The 24,703-nt window shown below is 44.2% G+C and overlaps 1 protein-coding gene across 1 annotated transcript; it reads left to right on the forward strand.

Moving 5' to 3' along the window:
• The first annotated feature begins 587 nt into the window (after window positions 1-587).
• Window positions 588-13,432, forward strand: AKIRIN1 (akirin 1). Its single transcript, XM_039473796.2, has 5 exons — window positions 588-932; window positions 7,016-7,156; window positions 8,709-8,843; window positions 10,526-10,597; window positions 11,563-13,432. The coding sequence occupies exons 1-5, from the start codon at window positions 713-715 to the stop codon at window positions 11,571-11,573; spliced, it is 579 nt and encodes a 192-aa protein (XP_039329730.2). The 5' UTR covers window positions 588-712; the 3' UTR covers window positions 11,574-13,432.
• The last annotated feature ends 11,271 nt before the right edge of the window (window positions 13,433-24,703 follow it).

Consider the following 24,703-nt stretch of genomic DNA (forward strand, 5'->3'; position numbering starts at 1 on the left):
CTTAAGGTAGGGGTCAGCTATCTCAAAAATACTCCCGCAAACACCCCCACCCTCGCTCCCACCCCACAAATCTGCAAATAATTTCATGGGGTTCATGGACTTCCTAAAGCCCATCCTCTGATACTTGAGGTAAGTGCAGACTTCCCAGGGCTCAGCGGAATGCCCTTGATGACCTTTAACAATCACCCTCTTTTATCATGGGGACAAGAGCGGCCTAGAAGGAGGTTCTTGAAATCACCAGACCCCCATGGACCCTCATCAGGCCCCTTCAGGCCTCCCCTCCCCCACGCCTGCGCAGCGCAGGTGCGAAAACCTTAGGGGCCACCCGGGCGCGACAGCCCCAGAGCGGGGGGATGGGGAGAGGGGGAGAGGGGGAGGGCTGGGACCCTGGGAGGGGCGGGGGTGGGGGTGGGGGCCTTCCCGGTGTTGCTTGGTGACCACGCTCTCCGCCCAGACCGTTCCATTTCCTCAGCAGGGGGCGCCGCGGGCCCGGCCGGCGCTGACCAGCCTCGCAGAGCCGCCCTCTTCCGGCCTGCCCCCCTCTGCCGGGCGGTGGCGAACGCCCGTGACGTCACAGAAGGCGGGGCCAGCGTTGCTGCCGGGTGCTGGAGGCGCCATTGGAGCCGGCTTGGCTGGCGAGCCCCGCAGAGGAGCCGGATCTTGGGCCGTCCTTACCGCCGCGTCCGCTCCCGGTCCCTTGCCCCTCAGCGGCATGGCGTGTGGGGCGACGCTGAAGCGGCCCATGGAGTTCGAGGCAGCGCTGCTGAGCCCCGGCTCCCCGAAGCGGCGGCGCTGCGCCCCTCTGCCCGGCCCCACTCCGGGCCTCAGGCCCCCGGACGCCGAGCCGCCGCCGCCGTTTCAGACGCAGACCCCACCGCCGAGTCTGCAGCAGCCCGCCCCGCCCGGCAGCGAGCGGCGCCTTCCAACTCCGGGTAACCTGCGCTGCTGCGGGTTTGGCAGGAAGCCAGACCCAGGCATTTTGGGGGAGGGGGGCAGGAGGGTTGGGAATACCAAGCCGGTTTACCCGCGGACCCTTCTTGGCCTTGAGAAAAGGGAACTGGGATGCCGCTGGGCCTGGTTGCTTCCGGGGCTGGGAGACATCCGGGAGGGGTAGTGGGGCCACAGGGTTGGTTTTCGGTTTTCCTGGAGAGGGAGAGCCTGGAGGGGTGGACACCAGGAGGAAAATGGGAATACGCCTGGGCGCTCAGGGCCTTCCCTGTCGCCGAAGCCCCTCCGGCCTTCGCTGCCCGGGCCTGCACCGACCCACCCTGCAGATCCAGTGGGCCATGGAAAATGGGATTCTACTCACGAACCTGGCCTGGAGGGCGGTGGGGGCGCGGGGGGTGGCGGGTTACCGGGAAGGGGCTCGAGTGCGTGCTGTTCAGCGCCCTACGGTAGCTTGTAGGGAGACTTGATTTCCAGAAGTCTTTAGGGGCTAGAGGCCGCCGAGAGAGTCGAGTCTCGGAATCCGATTTCAACCTGATCATTTCTCAAGGACTGGCCACGTTCTTTTATCATACTGCTATTGCCTTGTACCATATATGGCTTGAAATCGGTAGGTCATTGGCTAGAATTGGAGAATTCCACGACGTCCGTAGGTTCTACAGAACTAAGAATGTAACTGGCCTTCACAGAGGGACTCTCCTTCAGTAAGGAATTCCACTTTGTCCAAGGAAAAGGAAGGACTGGCGTTACAGTAGACACCTCATCACAGCTCGGGAGTAGAGGGGAGGAAGGGTGCCTCAGCATTAATATTCTGCGATTTTAAAGGACTTCCGGAAATGAGGGGGGCGTCCCAATAATGGATTTGGGCAAGTCATTTCTTTGTGTGTTTTTCTATTCCTCAAGCTTAAGCAAAACCTTGGGCTCACTGTAAAATCATTTTTCTTCACCCTTCAGTTAGCAGTGCCTTCAGGTTTCATTTCCTCCTTCCTCTGCATATTGATCCACAATGCAAATTTCTGGCCCTCATCCTCACACCAAGATTCCTGCAGCCAGCCAGAGCTCTCCCAGACTTTATATCCTTAACTCGAGTTCATCTTTTTATCCTAGAATTCAAAGGACTTATCAACTGTGACCATATCTTAACCTAGTTAGTCTCTTACACATTTTTTTCAAAATATGCCTTTGCTCTTTCCCCGAGACCCAACGCTCTGTGTCTTTATCGTGATGTTTTTCCCTTCTATTTGCTGATCCCAACAGAGTAATTTCTTCAAGTCTTTTATCCGTTACCTGAGGAACCTGCCCATAAAAACCTGTGTTCTACTTTAAATTCCCTGGCCACTCAGTGTTGTATAACCTTATGTACAGAATGAGATAATGTTTGCAAAAGTCGTTTTTAAAGAACCCTCAAAAGCAAGGGCCATAGATGGCCGCTTCCAGTGATGTTTTGTTCTTCCCTGGCTCCTGCAAAAGATAGTCTCAATCTTTTTGGGTCTCACTTCTGCAAATTGGAGTTAATACTTTCCCTACCTTTTGTTGAGGAACGCTCAACAAAGTATTTTGAATGGTGTAAAGTGATAGGTTTAATGTAAATGTTTTATTTCTTCAGTACCCTCTAGGCTAATTCAGTTGCAGTTCACATTACAACAGCTGCTTAATAAGTGATTTTTGGTGGCTCATGCCTATAATCCCAGCACTTTGAGAGGCCAAGACAGGTGGATCACTTGAGGTCAAGAGGTCAAGACCATCCTGGCCAACATGTTGAAACCCAGTCTGTACTAAAAATACAAAAATTAGCTGAGTGTGGTGGACTCAGCTGAGCTGGGACACCTGTAATCCCAGCTACTAGGGAGGCTGAAGCAGGCAAATTACTTTATACTTTAACCTGGGAGGTGGAGGTTGCAGTGAGCCAAGATCAAGTCATTGTACGCCAGCGAGGGCAACAAAAGCCAAACTCCGTCTCAAAAAAAAAAAATGTGGTGAGCCAGGCATGGTGGCTCACACCTGCCATCCCAGCACTTTGGGAGCTGAGGCAGGAGGATTGCTTGAGCCCAGGAGTTTGAGACAAGTTTGGGCAACATAGTGAGACCCTGTTTACACAAAATAATTCTAAAATTAGCTGGACAATTTTTCTGAAATCTGAAATGCTGCAAAGTCTGAACTGCTCCAAAAATTAAGTGGTAATATGACACTCAAAAGAAATACTTATTCATTGGAGCATTTCTGATTTAGGGTAAGGGACATTGAGTTTGTAACTATACTGCAACTATTCCACAATCCAAAACTTCTGTCTCAAGCATTTCAGATACGAGATGCTCATTCTGGATGGTACTTTTTGTGGAAAGGTCCTGTAAAACTATGCCATTTATTGCTTAAATCTTTATTGAGTACTAGGTGGATACCAGGCATCCAGGCACGGAAGAAGGGCATTGATAATCGCAGGAAATATTTGTAAACATAATGTGCAAAGCAGTTAACTGATTATGGCTTTAGAGTCTGGGAGTAACTTCTGGTTTGAGGTAGCATTTTAGCTGAGTCTGGTTTTATTCTTTTTGAGACAGAGTCATTCTGTTGCCCAGGCTGGAGTGTAGTGAGTGGTACAATCTCGGCTAACTGTAACCTCCATCTCCCAGGTTCAAGCGATTCTTCTGCCTCAGCCTCCCCACCAGCTGGGCTTACAGGCATGCACTACCATGCTCGGCTAATTTTTTTTTTTTTTTTTTAATAGATGGAATTTCACTTTTGTTGCCCAGGCTGGAGTGCAGTGGTGTAATCTCAGCTCACTGCAACCTCTGCCTCCCAGGTTCAAGCGATTCTCCTGTCTCAGCTTCCCAAGTAGCTGGGATTACGGGCACATGCCACCACGGCCAGCTCATTTTTGTGTTTCTACTACAGACAGGGGTCTCATCATATTGGTCAGACTGGTCTCAAAGTCCTGACCTCAGGTGATCCACCTGCCTCGACTTCCCAAAGTACTGGGAATACAGGCATGAGCCACTGTGCCTGGCTAGCTGAGTCTTGATAAAGTTTGAGCCGTAGTCTCACTTTGAGCACAGGGAAACATGAGAGCAAAGTCCATAAAACCCACAATTTAAGGAAAGAATAATGTAATGTAACTGGATTGTAGTGGAATCCAGATGCAACCAGGAAAATAAATTGGGGCCAGATCTTGGAAAGTACTGAATGCCATGTTCGAGAGTTTGAATTTTTGCTTGTAGCAGCTACAAACACTAGAATTTGTAGGATAGGCTTAAACCTGAAATAATCTGGAAGCACAACCTCAAATAATGGAGGCAAGGATTAAAATTATCCACTGTTAAAAAGAAATTTGGATTTTCTTTCTTTTTTATTTCTTTTCGAGATGGAGTCTTGCTCTGTCACCCAGGCTGGAGTGCGGTGGCACAATCTGCTCATTGCAGCCTCCCCCTCCCGGGTTCAAGTGATTCTCCTGCCTCAGCCTCCCAAGTAGCTGGGACTACAGGTGTGTACCACCACACCCAGCTAATTTTTATTTATTTGTTTATTCTGTATTTTTAGTAGAGACAGGGTTTTACTGTGTTAGCCAGTCTGATCTGGATCTCCTGACTTTATGATCTGCTCGCCTCAGCCTCCCAAAGTGCTGGGATTACAGGCATGAACCACTGCACCTGGCCTGGATTTTCTTTTCTTTTTTTTTTTTTTTTTAAATGTGCGTTTTATATGGTCTTCTTCCAAAGAAAATCATGTCTACTTTCTTATTTTTCTACCTTGGAGATACCATGTTTAGATTCTTAAACTTCTTAGTCCTACCACCCTCAAAATTGTATCTTTCCATTTGTTCACATTGCCATACAGGAGGCAGAGGTTTATCAAAGACCTTCTGTTCTCTTGAGCATTGTCCTCATACTTGTTCTTTCTTGTTTCAAGTCTTTGCAGTTTTTGTCCTTGTATTGACTCTGGCTTGAGGAGTAAGACATTTTAAAATGAAATGGGGCTGGACTTGGTGGCTCATGCCTGTAGTCCCAGCACTTTGGGAGGCTGAGGCAGGCGGATCACCTGAGGTCATGAGTTCAAGACCAGCCTAGCCAATATGGCGAAACCCCGTCTCTACTAAAAATACAAAAAATTTCCTGGGTGTGGTGGTGGGTGCCTGTAATCCCAGCTACGTGGGAGGCTGAAGCAGGAGAATTGCTTGAACCTGGGAGGTGGGGGTTGCAGTGAGCCAAGATTGTGCCATTGTATTCCAGCCTGACCAACACACTAAGACTCCAATTCAAAATAAAATAAAGTGAAAACTTAATAAATTCAGGAATCTAAAATATGAACTTCATAGAACTTCCCCTTTTTTTTTTTTTAAGATGATGTCTTACTCTGTTGCCCAGCCTGGAGTGCAATGGCACAATCTCGGGTCACAACAACCTCTATTTCCCCGGGTTCAAGCAGTTTTCCTGCCTTAGCCTCTGGAGTAGCTGGGATTACAGGCACATACCACCTTGCCCGGCTAATTTATATTTTTAGTAAAGATGGTTTTTCCATGTTGGCCAGGCTAGTCTCAAACTCCTGACCTTGGGTGATTCACCTGCCTCAGCCTCCCAAAGTGTGGGATTACAAGTGGGAGCCACCATGTCCGACCCTTTTTTTTTTTTTTTTTTTTCTTTTTTTTAAAGCCTGAGTTTTGTTTTGTTACCCAGGCTGGGCTCAAGTGATCCTCCCACCTTGGCCTCCCAAAGTGCTGGCATTTCAGGCATGAGCCACCACCCCTGACCCATAGCACTCTTAAAGCAATGCTAATCCTACATTGTGCCAGTATTTAGGCTGAAAGTTAGGGAGTTTATGTGTAGAACCACTTGAATTCATGTCAGTTCCTGGACTGAACTGTCACTTGTTACAACTTCATTGTTATCTTTGATTATGATTTTTACCACCTTTTCAGGGAGGTATTTGATGTTTATATTGAAAAAGTAAAGATCCTGAATGACTTCTCAAGGTTATAGTCACATAGCTAGTAAGAATCAAAGTGGCATTATTAATGCCTCCCACCGTTAAAAAAATATATGGTTATAGCGAAGTATACACTTGAATAATTTGAGTTGGGGGAGATGGATACAGCTTTCTCTTTTTTTAAATGAGGAGGTAAAAACGAAGAACTTGAAAACCACATCCTTTCAGATTCTTTGTTGTTTCTAGGTGTAATTTGTGTTTCCTGGGCTCCCTTTAATAGTGTTAGCAAATTTGGTTTGTGATTACCTAGACTCAATCTTCCCCCACACCAAGTTGCCTCTTAGGATCAGAAAATTCTCATCTAAACCCTGACCATCACTTCTAGGCATTAAATCTCAGTTATTTCCCTGGTCAGTGTCCACGATATGAACATAGTAATGGTTTCTGATGCCCTCTTTCCCAGAGTTTTTGTTTGTTTGTTTGTTTAAGATAAATTACCCAAGCTTCCCCGGGGGTATTTTTGGAGACAGAATTTTGCTGTGTTGCTCAGGCTAGTCTCCTGGGATCAAGGGATCGTCTGCCTCAGCCTCTAGAGTAGCTGGGATTACTGGCACTTGCCACCACTTCCGGCTCCAGAGATGCTTTTTTAAAGTCCCATATGGGACAAGAGCTTCCTTGTTAGAAGGCCTTGGGCAGTGTGAGACTCAGCCCTTAATACCCTAGTTTGTGAAATTGTAAAATTTAAAGGAGATAAAAAATAGCCCCTGTTAGGTAAATAGAGGTTGGTTGGTTTGTTTGTTTTTTTACTGTAAATTGTACTAGTTAACCATCCAGCAAACTGCAGATCTTGTGTTCATTGCTACAGGAGAACAAGCAAAGGGAACTCGGGCTGGTTTATGCCAAAGTAGCTGTTCTTTTATGCATTGTTGAAATAGTGGCAATAGAACATAATGTCTTTGAAGCCACGGGGGAGTGCTTTGTACAGTATAAACATTTTGCTTATTTATGTGGGGGGAAGGAGAGATTGAGACCTACATGTCAAAGGAAATATCTAAAGTCTAGTCAGAAGATCTTTCTCTATTCCCACTTCTGAAGAAAGTTTGAAGAAATGAGACAATAAAGTAAAAGCTCAAGATTGTTTCTTTTTTATTAGAGCAAATTTTTCAGAACATAAAACAAGAATATAGTCGTTACCAGAGGTTGAGACATTTAGAAGTTGTTCTTAATCAGAGTGAAGCTTGTGCCTCAGAAAGTCAACCTCACTCCTCAGCACTCACAGCACCTAGCTCTCCAGGTAAGCCCGCTTTAATCTACAAAATCCACTTAAGAATTTGTAAATGGTACTTATAATGACAAATCCAGAATTGGTCTCATCTAATGTAATACAGTTGCTAAAGTGGATATATTACTACTTAATAGATATTTTTAAAATTCTAAAATTACAAAATTGGAAGAAACCTCATATTGGTTTGATGTGCTTCCATCCACCCAATACAAGAATATCTTCCTGTGTAACTGCAGTGTGTAATATGGTAGCCAGTGCATATTAGATAGCCATGTGTTGGCTATTTAATTTTAAATGATTAAAGTTAGATAAAATTTTGGCTGGATGAGGGCCAGGCTTGGTGGCCCACGCCTGTAATCCCAGCACTTTGGTGGATCACTTGAGGTTGGGAGTTGGAGACCAACCTGACCAACATGGAAAAACTCTGTCTCTACTAAAAATACAGTTAGCTGGGCATGGTGGCACATGTCTGTAATCCCAGCTACTCAGGAGGCTAAGGCTGAGGCTGGAGGATTGTTGGAACCTGGGAGGCAGAGGTTGTAGTGATTCAGGATTTGGCCATTGCACTCCAGCCTGGGCAACAAGAGTGAAATTCCATCTCAAAAAACAAACAAAAAAATACTTTTTTGGCCAGCTTAGGTGGCTCATGCCTGTAATTCTAGCACTTTGGGAGACTGAGGTGGGCAGATCACCTGAGGTCAAGAGTTTGAGACCAGCCTGGCCAACATATCAAAAGCTGGTCTCTACTACAAATACAAAAAAATTAGGAATGTTGTTGCACACCTGTAATCCCAGCTACTTAGGAGGCTGAGGTTGTAGTGAGCCGAGATCACACCACTGTACTACAGCCTAGGTGACAGAGTGAGTCTCCATCTCAAAATACAAAACAAAATACTTATTTTCTTTTTTTCAAGATGGTGCGCCACCATGCCCGGCTAATTTTGTATTTTTAGTAGAGACGGGTTTTCACCATGTTGGTCAGGCTGGTTTCAAACTCCTGACCCCAGATAATCCACCCACCTCGGCTTCCCAAAGTGCTGGGATTACAGGTGTGAGCCACTGCACCCAACTTAATTAGTATTCTTTAAGTTCTGGGATACATGTGCAGAACATGCAGATTTGTTACATAGGTATACACGTGGCTTGGTGGTTTGCTGTACCCATCAAACTGTCATCTACATTAGGTACTTCTAATACTGTCCCTCCCCTAACCCCCCAAACCCTAACCCCCAAAACTCGCTTTTTCCTTTTTTTTTTTTTTTTTTCAGATGAAGTCTCTGTCACCCAGGCTGGAGTGCAGTGGTACCGTTTCAGCCCACTGAGACCTCTGCCTCCCAGGTTCAAGTGATTCTCTTACCTCAGCCTCATGAGTAGCTAGGACTACAGGGCTGCACCACCACACCCAGCTAATTTTTGTATTTTTAGTAGAGACCAAGTTTCACCATGTTGGCCAGGCTGGTCTTGATCTCTTGACCTCGTGATCAACCTAGCCTCCCAAAGTGTTGGGATTGCAAGCGTGAGCCACCACATCCAGCCCCAACTCGATGTTTCTTTTGGCCAGGTTCCTCATGGATGAAGAAGGACCAGCCCACCTTTACCCTCCGACAAGTTGGAATAATATGTGAGCGTCTCTTAAAAGACTATGAAGATAAGATTCGGGAGGAATATGAGCAAATCCTCAATACCAAACTAGCAGGTAGGCTGAGGCAGTGAATATGCCATTGTCATTAACAGGGTTCAGTTAAGAATTAATGCCAGTTAAATAACTTAGAGAATAGGACTTCATACAAGGGGGTTTATTGAGTTTCGGGTATTGAAGTTACTTTGGTGATTGTAAACACGTCATGTATACATTATATGGAAGGACTTTGGTCTTGTTTGTTTGTGTTTTTGTTTTTTTTAATTGGCTTCAAGTTCCAAGGACTTTGTTTTTTAAATAGAGGCAAGGTTTTGCTGTGGGCCAAGGCTGGTCTCTAGCTCAGGGCCTCAAGAAATCCCCCACCTCAGCTTCCCAAAGTGCTGGGATTACTGGAGTGTTACACCTTCCCCAGTGGGAAGGATTTTTCATTTGCATTTCTGAAAAGAAAGAAACCAAGCCTCTGCAAGAATTTTCCATATCAATAAAGGCATTGAGTAGGCCATTTGGGCTAGCTGGCTGGTAAACAGGTGGTTGTGATACTGTTCTAAACTCCCAGCAGGTGTTATGGAAGAGTGCAGCATTGTCAACATATTCACATTTCCTAGTGGAAGTCATAATTATGGATGTGGAAAGTCAAGTGTCCTGTGATTTGAGAGGAACAGTAGAGTAAAAGCAAGGCTAAGGCAGGCTTTGTTTTACAAAAGAAGTGATCATTGATGGCAACAATTAAAGCCTTCTGTGAAAGGAAGAGATCTGAATCAGGAATAAGAAATAGTACCTGTTTAGTGAAAGTGGATAATGTTCCGAATTAAACCACAGTACTGTATCTCAAGCACCAACCTTATGCTCCTTTTCTGATTAAAGTCCTCTGCTGAACTCTGTGGGATATAGGTCAAGATCTGTTGTTAGGATGGCAGTGTGAGTAATTAAGACATGTACAGGCAGCTTTCATGCTTTGCTGCTGTGTAATCATGAGGGAGAGTGAAGAAGCACAACTTTTTCCTGTAACAGTATTGTTTCCTAATCTGGTGACCCACAAAACATGGTTCCTTGGCATTTTAATAGGTCTGCTTTATATTGGGAGCTGTTGAGTTAAGCAAAGTTAAATGGGTTCCTCTATAGTAGAACTACTTTGATCCTTTAATATATATTATAAGAAGCAGCTCTAATATATCATTCCCTCTCCCATTCCCACCTTAATACTGTTTCAGTCAGCTGGTTCTGAGTCACTTCTCTGTTCACAGATGTCAGGCTGCCTTCTTTTCTATTCAGTTTCCCCTTACAAGGTGGTACTTCTGTGGAACTGTTTACAGTTATATGGTGTAGATTTTCTCTTAGATTTCTGAGCATCCCACACTTCTTCCACTCATGTTTTTCACTCAGTGAATATTGAAATTTATTGCAAGGAAAGAGTTTCAAAGATTCATGCCCCATAGGAGATGGGCTGAAATTTGTTGGCTGTGGTAGTTCTGTCTTGGGAGGCTATTAGTAGGGGATGGAGTTATGTCAGGCGGAGAGGTTATCAGGAAAATACTGTTATATACCATCAGTGACCAATTCTAGAAGCCAGGGATTTGGCTCTGGGTTCTAAGAGGAAGGATCAGATCTCAGTGACCTTTATAAGGAGAGCCTGAGAGGGTGGAGAATTCAAACTGGGAAGCTATTTGTGATCCTGACACTTGATTCTTGAAAAATTGAGGGAGAGTTGCTGAGGATAAGTATGTACTGTCTTTTCACAGAACAATATGAATCTTTTGTGAAATTCACACATGATCAGATTATGCGACGGTATGGGACAAGGCCAACAAGCTGTAAGTATTACCACATTTTCTTTGAATTTTCCAAGTTTCAAGAACAAAATTTCTACACTGAATCTCTCCTGAGAGTAAAAAGACCCTGTGAAGTAAAATGTGCCTGCCTCTGTGCTAAGCCTATTAAATCCACACCAAAGCTTATCCTCACAGTGACTCTATGAGGGAGTACTACTGTTAGCCCCATTTTATGGGTAAAGATAGCACTTAAAGAAGTTAGTTTGCCCAAGCTTATATAGCTAGTGGTTCAGCCAGGATTAAAATCTAGGTAGTCTGACTCAAGCACCAGTTGGTTACCAGAAAGATAGTTTCAGTTGTTAATTTATGAAAATTGATTCCTTAAGTTAGTTTATCAAGTGTGGTTAGTATTTCTTCTTGTTATTTGTGGGGAGAGGTGGTGGTGTGTGTTTTTGTTTGTTTTTGCTGCCTTTTTTTTTTTTTTTTTTTTTTTTTGAGAAAAAAAAAAAGAGTGTGGGATGCTCACTCTGTTGCCCAGGCTGGAGTGCAGTGGCACTCACTGCAATCTCCATGTCCTGGGTTCAAGTGATTGTCCTGCCTCAGTTTCCCAAGTGGGTGGGATTACAGGTGCCACTATGCCCAGCTAATTATTTGTATTTTTAGTAGAGACAGGATTTCACCATGTTGGTCTCAAACGCCTGACCTCATGGTTCACCCACCCCGGCCTCCCAAAGTGCTGGGATTATAGGCATGAGCCACCACGCCCAGCCACAAGACTTTTCATCCTAAATATCTTGCAACTACCAGATATTCAAAACATAAAATATAAACAGCTGTAGATGTAACTGAATTTGAGTCAGGTTCCTTAAATTCTTGATCTTTAGTGTCTTTTAAGTGGTGACTCATTGTTCATGCTATTTATCACATTTACTATTAGTGAAAATTTTTAAAGCATGACACTATATTTTTTAGTATTCTTACCCTTGTTTTTTATTCCTAATTTACAGATGTGTCCTGAAGCTTTGTCACATATCTGGGTACCAGGTTTGACCTCAAAAGATGGCTGCTGTACACTTTTTGCAACTGGTTTGATATCACATTTCAGCTCCAACTTTGCATCCTGAGAACACTTAAATGTTTCTGCGGGTCCATTTTATACAACTTGAAAGACCATAAAACTTTCTGGTTGCCACAAGCATATCTTTCTTTTCTGCTCATCCAATAAACAGCTGTGCCCTACTGTGATAGATGTTCCAAACAAAAATACTTGGAGCAGCAGTTTAGCAAAATATGCCTTCAGTGGCACTCAACAAATGGAGTTTCCCCAAGCACAGTTCTGTAAGAAGTGTGTGTGAGAGTGTGTGTATATGTGTGTATGTGTATTTTAAGTTATTATTTGTATTGTGCAAAAACTTTTTTTGATCTTGGGGATTCTGGCTGTGAATTTGATGCACGACAATTATGGTAAAAAAACATTTGCTTGGTCTACAGAAGATCATTAATGTTTTGTGACCATATAAGTTGTAACAGTGGATTGTTTTTATGTGTAGGTATTATTGTTAAATACAGGGACTGTTTCCAGGCACAGAATATGAATCATAAGTTAGGATGGACATTAGATGTGATTATGATGATATAGCAAAGGTCTATGGTCCTAGATCTACAGATGTGTGGTGAGAAATTAGAACAAACTGGAGACGGGCCATTGACACATGGACTCTGCCTAGGCGTGTTAGGAAAATACTTTGACTCCAAGCCTTAAAATACTCACATGGAGTCAGTGCTCACCTCATTCATACAATCATAGAGCTCCCTGGACACTGAACCTCTAAAGGGAAAAGGTGTCCCCTGGAGCAGAAGCATCAGGGTTTGCTTGGGAGCATAAGAGGTGAGCTCAGGGCTAGGCCTGGGCCAGGCCCCAGCAGCACTGCTACTTGGGAGGAGCCACTTCACCTTTGTATTAGTTATTAAAAGTAGAATTGGGGCTGGGCGTGTTGGCTCACGCCTGTAATCCCAGCACTTTGGGAGGCCGAGACAGGTGGATCACTTGAGGTCAGGAGTTCAAGACCACCCTGGCCAATATGGTGAAACCCCATCTCTACTAAAAATCCAAAAAAATTAGCTGGGTGTAGTGGCAAGCGCCTGTAATCCCAGCTACTTGGGAGGCTGAGGCAGGAGAATCACTTGAATCTGGGAGGCAGGGGTTACAGTGAGCCGAGATCGATCGTGCCACTGTACTCCAGCCTGAGCGACAGAGACTCCCATCTCAAAAAAAAAATATATATATATATATATATATATATATAGAATCCTTTGGTCAGGTTCTCCCAAATTATTTTGAGGTGTCCATGGTCAACTGCTTCAGCTTTGTTTTGCAACCCCCTGCCCGAAGTCGCATATAGGCTGTTCTTCACCTTGTTTCTAAGGCTGAGGAACAGAAAATAGCCTCTGTTTTGAGGAGGTGGAAGTTAAATATACATTTATTTTTTACTGTGACTTGTTCAGGACCACATTTTACAAAATGCCTTGTTTTCTTTATTGTTTCTGGAAAGGAAAGTTCTATTAATATTGTTTTACTTTGAATATAGAATAGTTTTTTTAATTAGGGCTTATTTTGAAAAATTCTGAGTTTAATTAAAATGTATGCCAATACCTTCCAAAGTAAGGTAATATTCAGAGACAGTTGTTCTGATCAGATGGCTTAGAGAAATTTCTGGAATATTCACATTCAAAGATTCCTTATTAATGAATGTCTTTGACTTAAATCTAACCAAAAACTGCAACATTATTCTTTGTACATTTTCATTATATAGTGTTAACAAGCTTAGTTGCAAACAAATAAAATACTTAAGCTATTTGTTTACCTTGCCTTCTTAATACTGTGATAATGTTTACTAATTCAGATAACTTATGTGAGAGCTGCTATAACCATTTCCCCAGTTCAACATCACACTGAAAATTTATGGACCTTTAAAAAAAAGCCCAACAGTGATTTTTTAAAAATAATTAAAGAATGATTTTACTTCGTATTTGAAGGGCAATTCGTTATCTCTTTTTTCATGGTAGTGACTTGTTCCTAAAAGAGGAACATAGCATTGGCTGTAATGGGAATGGCGCTGCAGTGAGCTAGTCACACCAAAATAAGGAAAGGGCAGCTGTGGGGGCCATCAGAAGCCATGGAGGCTGAACCAGCAATGGGGAATGCTGCCCAACTGAAATCTTGTTATAGATGAGAGTTATGTGCTCACTTACTATTTAAAGTGTCAGCCCCCATTCCAACTAAGTTGCTCCTGGCCGGGAAGTAGAGTAAATTTCTCTAAGGAATGACACCTGCTCACCTCCCCCATTGCTCACTATACCCGTTGTTGTTGCACTGTCATGTAAGGTTGCCCTCTGGGGTCACAAGGTAAGACCAAACCACCAAGGCTCGGTTTTGGGATCCCCTCTAAAGGGACTACACATATTTATCTAGTGTTTATAATCTAGAGAAAAGACAATTAGGACAGAAAATGGGGACCTGGAAGGTAGGTCTTGGACTGGCAAATGAAGGAATTTTTCCCTAGACGTTGATTTCCAGAGCTTGAATTTAAGGACACTCTTTGTCCCATGGAAATTACAGACCAAGGAAGAAGTCACCCTACAAAAACGTAAGTCTCTCAGGACCAGAGTTTTCAGAACAGCCATGTCCGGTGAGCTAGTTTTTTCTCTATTTTAATTCCAGTTATCCTCTTGATAGTCTTAAGCTTAAGGGAAAAAGGGAGTAAGTGTCCATTCTTGGGTCAGAAGAGGAAAAGGAACATCAGAGCTCCTAAAGCAGTGATAATTGTTAAGATCTTCCAATGGGGAAGACCATCAGGGAGTACAAGAATTTAAGCCAACCTTCCAGACCCGGTGAATCTTCTAATCTGCTTGCTATGGAGGATTGGTTGGCTAGTATAGTAGTTAAAGGACTGACTTTGGGTGTTCGTTGCTCTGCAGTTTAGTTTCTTCTCTGCCACTAATTTGTTTATATGAGCCTTGCCAGGTTACTAAACTCTGAACTATGGCTTCTCTACCTGTAAAATTTAGGTTAATAATAGGTACATATTGGATTTTGTTTTCAAATGCAAGAAATAATCCATGTAAAGAAAGTATTTAGCACAGCTTGGGCATAAACTATGCACTTTTTTTTTTTGAGACGGAGTTTCGCCCTTGTTACCCAGGCTGGAGTGCAATGGCGCGATCTCGGCTCACCGCAACCTCCGCCTCCTGGGCTCAGGCAATTCTCCTGCCTCAGCCTCCTGAGTAGCTGGGATTACAGGCACGTGCCACCATGCCCAGCTAATTTTTTGCACTTTTAGTAGAGTCGGGGTTTCACCATGTTGACCAGGATGGTCTGGATCTCTCGACCTCGTGATCCACCCACCTCGGCCTCCCAAAGTGCTGGGATTACAGGCTTGAGCCACCGCGCCCGGCGACTATGCACTTTAAAATGTTACAGCAGGTTTCTTTATAGTAGTCTTCATCAGATATGGAGACCTATACTTTTGTTTCCCAGGTAGTGATTCTCAGTTTTCCAATATGAATAGCCCCTTGTTAACATAAAGATCTTACTTTTTCTTATTAGAATTTGTGTCTTTAACTGTTTGATTAAGGAAATAAAAAATGAATGACAAATGAATTTGGTAATGCCTTTCTGTGAATCTGTATTCACTATGTATGGTTTTGTTTTGTCTTTTTTACTCTGTATATTTTGTATGTTACTCCATAATGGGGTCATACAAAAACTGGCCTGTTTTTGGAAAGTTTCGTGGAAACACTGCTACACCTATTCATTTCTCTGTGGCAGCTTTCAAACTGCAACCCAAGACTTGCATAGGTGCTACAAAGTATGAGCCACAGAGCTGAAAATACTGTGTCCTTTTACACAAAAATAGTGCCTTTGCACTAGAGCATGAAGAAACATTTGAAAAGAGCACACAAACAAGGCAAACTTACTCATCTATAATCTTTGTTGCGTCACGAGTTGGTGAACACTTACCCTAATTTGTCGTTCTTAAGGATATTATACCTTCAGTTGAGGTGTGATGAGAAAATCCTTTTTGCTTACAAATAAAAACTGACTGATTTCCAAAGTAAATATGTTACAGAAAAAGCTACCAAAAACTGTTTAGAGCAATGATTCTCAAGGATGGGGACAGGAAGCATACAATTGGGGGAGGGAAAAAGATTTGAAATGACCAATTTTATTTCATGCATTTTTAATTTTAGCATTTTAGGTACAAAAATGGGTGTGAGAATTTTACTTAACAGAAGTAGCAGGACTTTGAAGGTAGTTTGTAAAATACTAGTCTTAAGGAACAGAGTTCATTAGTGTCCATGGGCTCTTAAAAAGGAACAGAGAAAAGGCTGGGCACGGTGGCTCAAGCCTGTAATCCCAGCACTTTGGGAGGCCAAGGCGGGTAGATCACAATGTCAAGAGATCAAGACCATCCTGGTCAACATGGTGAAACCCCGTCTCTACTAAAAATACAAAAAATTAGCTGGGCATGGTGGCACGTGCCTGTAATCCCAGCTACTCGGGAGGGAGTGCTGTGGTCTTCCAGAGCTACAGTTTAACACGACCTTGGATAAAGTTGGACACCTTCTAGAAAAAAGCGTACATTTAGGGATGAACCTCCAGTTGCCACCAGCCCCCAAAACCATACTTTCAAGTAAATTATTAGCACTTTATTGTAGTGAAGGTATGCTATTTAGACAATTTAAAGATCTGGTCTTCATGGGTCTGTTTTTTGTTTTTGTTTTTGTTTTTTTTGAGATGGAACCTCGCTTTGTCACTAGGTTGGAGTACAGTGGCATGACCTCGGCTCACTGCAACCTCCACCTCCCAGGTTCAAACGATTCTCCTATTCTCCTGCCTCAGCCTCCTGCGTAGCTGAGACTACAGGTATGCACCACCACACCCAGCTAATTTTTGTATTTTAAGTAGAGACGGGGTTTCACCAAGTTGGCCAGGCTGGTCTCAAACTCCTGACCTCGTGATCTGTCCGCCTTCGCCTCCCAAAGTGCTGGGATTACAGGCGTGAGCCACTGTGTCTGTCTTTGTTTTTGAGACAGAGTCGCCCTGTCTCAAAAAAAAATTATTTTAACTGCCCTTTTTTTTTTCTTTTTCTTTTGAGGTGGAGTTTTGCTCTTGTTGCCCAGGCTGGAGTGCAGTGGCATGATCTCAGCTCACTGCAACCTCCGCCTTCCGGGTTCAAGCAATTCTCCTGCCTCGGCCTCCTGAGTAGCTGGGATTACAGGCAACTCACCCAGATAATTTTTGTATTTTTAGTAAGAGACGAGTTTCACCATGTTGGCCAGGCTGTTCTCAAACTCCTGACCTCAGGTGAGCCACCATGCCGGGCCATTTTAACTGCTTTTTAGTTGGCCTTGCCAGTAGGTTTCTAATTGGTTTTTTAGAGATGGTCTCGCTCTGTTGCCCATGTTGGAGTGCAGTGGTACAATCATAGCTCAGTGCAGCTCAAGCGAGCCCCCCACGCTTGGCCTCCCAAAGTGCTGAGATTATAGGTGTGATCTCCCAGATTTTTTTTTCAAATTTAGGGTGACAGTGGCCTGTGGCTCTGTGGCCTGACCTCGAACATTTGTTCCAGGTGGATCCAGATGTTTTATGCTCCATTTCTAGGAGTGAAAGTACCTATTTCTTTTTTTTTTTTTTTTTTTTTTTTTTTATGAGAGGGAGTTTCGCTCTTGTTACCCAGGCTGGAGTGCAATGGCGCGATCTCGGCTCACCGCAACCTCTGCCTCCTGGGTTCAGGCAATTCTCCTGCCTCAGCCTCCCGAGTAGCTGGGATTACAGGCACACGCCACCATGCCCAGCTAATTTTTTGTATTTTTGGTAGAGACGGGGTTTCACCATGTTGACCAGGATGGTCTCGATCTCTTGACCTCATGATCCACCCGCCTCGGCCTCCCAAAGTGCTGGGATTACAGGCTTGAGCCACCGCGCCCGTCGAAAGTACCTATTTCTTGTCTCATCAGGGCTTTGATTAAAGGCTGTTAACCTGGCTTGCTACCCAATATGTCTTCTTGTTACTTAAACATGAGTAGGAAAAGACATGTTTATGTTGGCTTTGGATGTTAATCATTCAGCAAGTGTTACTGGTGTCTTCTGTGTTCTTTATTTGTGGAGGAATGATATTTGAGTTTTTAAAGTCTAACAAGTTATGAAAATGGCTCTAGCCCATCTGTCTTATATCGCTAGTACCCAATTTAGAGTTTAACATAAATAGTTGAATCCGCTGAGAAGGGATTCAGTCTAGCAAGAGATAGAAGTAGGCAAGGTAGCCGGGCGCGGTGGCTCAAGCCTGTAATCCCAGCACTTTGGGAGGCCGAGGCGGGTGGATCACGAGGTCAAGAGATGGAGACCATCCTGGTCAACATGGTGAAACCCCGTCTCTACTAAAAATACAAAAAATTAGCTGGGCATGATGGTGCGTGCCTGTAATCCCAGCTACTCAGGAGGCTGAGGCAGGAAAATTGCCTGAACCCAGGAGGCGGAGGTTGCAGTGAGCTGAGATCGCGCCATTGCACTCCAGCCTGGGTAACAAGAGCAAAACTCCGTCTCAAAAAAAAAAAAAAAAAGAAGTAGGCAAGGTAAAAATTGCTAAGTGTTGTATGAATGGTACAGTGGTAGACTGAGGAGATAGCAGTTCTGATCAGGGAAAGCTTCACTGGAGGAGGTAGGGTAGAAACAAGGTTCAAAGAATGAATAGGCTCAGGTAAGTGAAAGTAGGGATTGGGGCTTGAAGTAAGCAAAGACTGAGTAGTGGGAAACCATGGTGGTATGCAGAGAGGACATTCTTGTGTAGCCAGAGTAGAAAACTTGTGAATCCCGGAAAGAGTTTGGAGCTAGGTAGTAGCAGGGGCTATCTGATAGAGGGCTTTGACTCCTAGGAGTTTGGCCATTATCCTGTGGCGATCTGAAGGGCTTGGGGAAAACGAATTTAGGGCTAGGTGCAAGACAGAAGGTCAAATACCAGACTAAGACACGGCCACTAAAAGTCTCTTTTTTGGTTCAGTCTGAGGTAATGAAGGCCCATATGTTTATTGAGAAGGATGATTAACCATGGCTGTAGCTTCACCTAAAAGGAACATGGCTCTTGGAGAATCTGGTCTCATCTTCCGTGTCCCCTTAGACATACCTTCAAAGATCCTTTTTCTTTTGGACTGGCTTGTCTTTGCCCCCCACTTTATCTATTCCAGCCCAATTCCATAGCTGCTCCTGGTACCTTTAACAGTAGAGGAGGGGAATAGGGTGACATAGATCCTCTTAAACCTACCTATTTAAAGGCATTAATTAGCTCTTGCATACGCTTTTAAAATTTTCCTCTCATGGCGGGGCATGGTGGCTCAAGCCTGTAATCCCAGCACTCTGGGAGGCCGAGGCGGGTGGATCACAAGGTCAAGAGATCGAGACCATCTTGGTCAACATGGTGAAACCCCGTCTCTACTAAAAATATAAAAACATTAGCTGGGCATGGTGGCGCGTGCCTGTAATCCCAGCTACTCAGGAGGCTGAGGCAGGACAATTGTCTGAACCCAGGAGGCGGAGGTTGCGGTGAGCCGAGATCACGCCATTGCACTCCAGCCTGGGTAACAAGAGTGAAACTCCATCTCAAAAAAAAAAAAAAAAAAAAAAAAAAAAAAAAAAAAAATTTCCTCTCAATTGCTTGAGTCCAGGAGTTGAAGGTTATGGTAAACTATGATTGCACCACTACAGTCCAGCCAAGAAGAGCAAGACCCTGTCTCTTTAAAAACAAAAAAAAATAATTATGACATAGTGTCAGAGAGTTGATGAGGAAAAAAAAGAAAAATTTCCTCTCAGACACGCCCCCCAGCATTGACTCAACCTATCATTTTTCTTTTCTTTTTTTTTTTTTTTTTTTTTTTGAGATGGAGTTTCACTCTTGTTGCCCAGGGTGTAGTGCAGTGGCACCATCTCGGCTCACTGCAACCTCCACCTCCCAGGTTCAAGCGATTCTCCTGCCTCAGCCTCCCAAGTAGCTGGAGTTACAGGTACCTGCCACCATACCGAGCTAATTTTTAGTAGAGACAGGGCTTCACCATGTTAGCCAGGCTGGTCTGGAACTCCTGACCTTAAGTGATTCACCACCTTGGCCTCCCAAAGTGTTGGGATTACAGGCATGAGCCACTGCACCTGGCTTTGACCTATTATCTCTATTATTGTCTCTTAAATAGTGAATGACTTAATGAATTATGTGGCTACTCTCCCTGTTCACCAGTCTTCAGTATTCTACCTGAAACTCTTTCTTGTTAACTCCCAGATCAAATAATTTTAAGCCTTCTGTAGGCTGTCTCTCTACTGAGTACCAGCTCAGCTGGAGAGACCCCCACCCAGGCAGCACTGAAGGAAATGAGAGGCAGACACCCAGATAGAGCAAAGTGGGTCTATCCAGGGGGCCAGCAGCCTTCCGAACTGAGAGCCTCAGGGGCTAACAGCATCCCAGGCTGAAGGCCCTGAGCAGAGTCTGATCCATTTATTTATTCTCTCTGGACAGGTGATTATTTTTAACAAACAGGTGTTCTGTATTTTCTCATAACACAAAAATACAGCAAGCAGGCAGCTGTTGCTTGCTTACCACTGATTATGAATAAGCTAAAAGGTATTCTTTACAAGGGAACCAAGGGGGCAGGGTCAGCTAGCTCAACGAATTGTTTTAACCAGTGTATGATATGTATAGATTGTCCTGCCACTTTGGAATGCCCCAAGTAGTTTTCTACTTGCGAAGGTGGGGGCAGCTAGGTTTTCCCTGCTGTCGTTCTTCCTAGCAAACATTATATTCTATCATACACTCAGCATTCATCAATATTCATAAACTTAATATTTCTCAACATTTCTCTTCAGCCAAAATTATCAGTTCAGCAGTCCTCATCCTAGAGAAGCTCACAGTCTAGTGGGCAGAAGACTCCTTGCTTTGGTATGTGTTCTTTGAGTCTGGACAGAGAAAGGGCAGGGTGTTTTCTGGGGAAGGTTATTCAGCTGCCCTGGCAGGTTCCCTCCAGGTAGTGTGATTACCCTCATCTGTGTTCAGGAATGCTGACTCACTAATAAAGCTATGTTGTTCTATAAAACCAGACTCCAGTGTGTTAATTTATTATGAGAATATATATCAGGTAGACTGGCCCTTTTGCCTTACCAGTTTATTTTCTTCATGTAATCATACTACTTAGGAAGCCTGATTAAAGTTAAGAGGCAGCTCTATAAATCAAAATGAGAGGAGTTAGTAGTTCTAGGGATGGGATGTTTACCAAAATCAAGTTACCCCTCCCACCATGAGCCTGGCACAGTCTCTCCCCAATTCATTTTGCTTCAGTGATTCCTGATTGTTTCACCTGTTCAACTTGATATTTCCTCCACCCCCAAATGGCACATTCTTAGATGTCACTTAGATGATCACTCTGGTTTCCATTCTATTCTTGACCTTAGGACCCGTTTGTTTTTCACATTACTTTGCTTCTCTGCTCTGTTGTGTCTGTTCTACAGCCAAATTACCAGGTTAGGAGTAGGGAGACTTTCCAAACACCGTCTTCCCCAAGTGTGCTACCCTGCTTATTCAAATCTGTGTGGCAGTGATACCAGGATACAGACCAAAATTAAATTCCCAATGTGCTAAATTATAGACAGCCTATCTGTAGAAGGGTACTGTGAAAGCTTTTCTCAAATTATGACTAAGAGATGTGTAAACATGAGGAAACTTTGCAGGTCAAGGACAGAAATCCCGTGAATACAGCCCCAGGGGACCTTTAGACAGCTCTGGCTGCAACCTTACAGACACCCTACATGCAGCAGCTGAGGCTTGTTCAGAGGGCTGGTACTGAGGGCCTTGCATTAGGACTTCCAGCCCTGCTTTGTTATGCTGGGAGCAAGGCTATTTTGGGAAGAATACCTAGACTTGTTCCACTGGATGTCGAGGCCTCGGGATCCATGAAACAGAAAACAGCAATAGCCTGGGCTTGCCTCTCTATGCCGGAAGGCCTTGTTTGATTTCAGTATGAAAACACCCAAGAAGCAATGGATATGCAGATCCAGGCAAAGAAAAGGTAAAGGTGAGGAAGGGGGAAGGGGACGGCAGCATTACCTCGCTTGTGACATAGAGAGCATCAAAATGCAGGCAGCCACCAGTGGCAACACGCAGACTCAGTTCTGGCAGGGCGTGCTCTGGGAGTTGTAGTTTCCCAGCCTTTGTGGCCAAGGAAGACTGACACCTACATCCTTCCTTGCACGCCCCTCATGCATACAGCAAGACTGTATGCAGGGCCCAGTGGAGGAGGCCAGGGCATCATCATTTAACAATATAATAGACCTCTACAGGTTGGCAGGATCTCAAAAAGGCCAAGTAAATGCCTGAGGAATTCAGGAAGTTTTCACCAGAAAACGACATGATAAACTGAATCTGGATGGATTAGGCATTCGCCAGGGAGACAGTGGGAAGGTGGCAGCGAGTGGGTGGGATCGTTTCAGGCAGAAGAAACTGCTCCTACAAGCTTGGAACGTGAGAGCAATTGTGGATGGCTGAGAACATGAGTTTGAGTGGGGGCAGTAAGGAATGGGATCTGAGAATTTAGAAATGGTTGAACGATCTTAATGCTAAACCCAAGAATTTCTACCTTTTCTTGAAGCGCTGACACCTCACACACAGACGGGGCAGAATGAATGGCTCCCTCCTTTGTGTTTCATTCATCTTTCTGTAACAGAAGATCACTGGCTACAGCATTTTGACTGTTTTCTTCCTCCCAAGAGCACTGGGGTCATGGAAGTGTTATTGTTATTTTCATAAATTATTTGGGTACAGCTGGTATTTGGTTACATGAGTAAGTTCTTTAGTGGTGATTTGTGAGATTTTGATGCACTCATCACCGAGGCAGTATACACTGTACCCTATTTGTAGTAGTCTTTTATCCCTCACCCCCTTCCTGCCCTTTCCTCCAAGTCCCCAAAGTCCATTGTGTCATTCTTTTTTTTTTTTTTTTTTTTTTAGGCGAAGTTTCGCTCTTGTTACCCAGGCTGGAGTGCAATGGCGCGATCTCGGCTCACCGCAACCTCTGCCTCCTGGTTCAGGCAATTCTCCTGCCTCAGCCTCCTGAGTAGCTGGGATTACAGGCACGCGCCACCATGCCCAACTAATGTTTTGTATTTTTAGTAGAGACGGAGTTTCACCATGTTGACCAGGATGGTCTCAATCTCTTGACCTCGTGATCCACCCGCCTTGGCCTCCCAAAGTGCTGGGATTACAGGCTTGAGCCACCACGCCTGGCCTCCATTGTGTCATTCTTTGGCCTTTGTGTCCTCATAGCTCAGCTCCCACATATTGGTGAGAACATACGATATTTGGTTTTCCATTCCTGAGTTACTTCACTTAGAATAATAGTCTCCAATCTCACCAGATCACTGCAAATGCCATTAATTCATTCCTTTTTATGGCTGAGTAGTATTCCATCATATATATATATATATATATATATATATATATATATATATATCAACATTTTTTTTTTTTTGGAGACAGAGTCTCACTCTTTTGCCAGGCACCAGGCTGGAGTGCAGTGGCGCAATCTCCATTCACTGCAACCTCTACCTCCCAGCTTCGAGCAATTCTCCTGCCTCAGCCACCCAAGTAGCTGGGACTAGAGATGCGCACCACCAGGCCCAGCTACTTTTTATATTTTAGTAGAGATGGGGTTTCACTATGTTGGCCAGGATGGTCTTGATCTCTTGACCTGGTGGTCTGCCAGCCTCGGCCTCTCAAAGTGCTGAGATTATAGGTGTGAGCCACCATGCCGGGTCCACAGTTTCTTTATCCACTCATTGTTTGATGGACATTTGGGTTGGTTCCACAATTTTGCAGTTATGAATTGTGTTGCTGTAAACATGCATGTGCAAGTATCTTTTTTGTATAATGACTTCTTTTTCTCTGGATAGATACCCTGTAGTAGGATTGCTGGATCAAATGATAGTTCTATTTTTCATTCTTTAAGGAATCTCCACACTGCTTTTCATAGGGGCTATACTAGTTTACATTCCCACCAGCAGTGTAGAAGTGTTCCCTGATCACCGCAGCCATGCTGACATCTACTGTTGTTTCTTTTTTAATTTTATCATTATTATTATTATTATTTTGGAGACAAGAGTCTTGCACTATCCCCCAGGCCGGAGCACAGTAATATGATCTTGGCTCACTGCAACCTCCACCTCCCAGGTTCAAGCCATACTCGTGCCTCAGCTTCCCAAGTAGCTGGGATTACAGGTGCCTGCCACCACGCACAGCTATTTTTTGTATTTTTAGTAAAGACAAGCTTTCACCATGTTGGCCAGGCTGGTCTCGAACTCCTGGTCTCAGGTGATCTGCCTGCCTTGGTCTCCAAAAGTGCTGGGATTACAGACATGAATAGGCATGAGCCACTGTGCCCAGCCTGTTTTCTTTTTTTTTTTTAACTTTTTTATTACAGCCATTATTATTCTTGTAGGAGTAAGGTGGCATCGAATTTCGGTTTTTGTGGTTTTTTCTTTTCTCCTTTTTTTTTTTTTTTTTTTTTCTTGAGACGGAGTTTCACTCTTGTTACCCAGGCTGGAGTGCAATGGTGCTATCTCAGTTCACCGCAACCTCCACTTCCTGGGTTCAGGCAATTCTCCTTCCTCAACCTCCTGAGTAACTGGGATTACAAGCACACGCCACCATGCCCAGCTAATGTTTTGTATCTTAGTAGAGATGGGGTTTCACCATGTTGGCCAGGATGGTCTCAATCTCTTGACCTCGTAATCCACCTGCCTCGGCCTCCCAAAGTGCTGGAAATACAGGTTTGAGCCACTGTGCCCGGCTTTTTTTTTTTTTTTTTGAGACAGAGTCCTCTCTGTCGCCCAGGCTGGAGTGCAGTGGCTCAATCTTGGCTCACTGCAACCTCTGCCTGCCAGGTTCAAGCAATTCTCCTGCCTCAGCCTACCGAGTTGCTGGGACTACAGGGAGTTAGCGCTGTTATACCTGAGCAAGAGATTGAATTATGAGTTCTTTATTTTAGCCAGCTACTGAGAGGTGGCTAACACCCAAAATTCTCTCAGCCCCAAAGAAAGAGTTAGGGGGTTTCTTATAC

The sequence above is a fragment of the Saimiri boliviensis genome, chromosome 11 (genome assembly GCF_048565385.1).
Source record: "Saimiri boliviensis isolate mSaiBol1 chromosome 11, mSaiBol1.pri, whole genome shotgun sequence".
In the NCBI taxonomy this organism is placed as follows: domain Eukaryota; kingdom Metazoa; phylum Chordata; class Mammalia; order Primates; family Cebidae; genus Saimiri; species Saimiri boliviensis.

What these genes read in the sequence shown, in the direction of transcription:
- AKIRIN1 (XM_039473796.2), top strand. Translation starts at nt 713, where the DNA reads ATGGCGTGTGGGGCGACGCTGAAGCGGCCCATGGAGTTCGAGGCAGCG. An exon ending in GCGGCGCCTTCCAACTCCGG is followed by an intron (nt 933 to 7,015) that starts GTAACCTGCGCT and finishes CTTTTTTATTAG; the next exon opens with AGCAAATTTTTCAGAACATA. An exon ending in CCTCAATACCAAACTAGCAG is followed by an intron (nt 8,844 to 10,525) that starts GTAGGCTGAGGC and finishes GTCTTTTCACAG; the next exon opens with AACAATATGAATCTTTTGTG.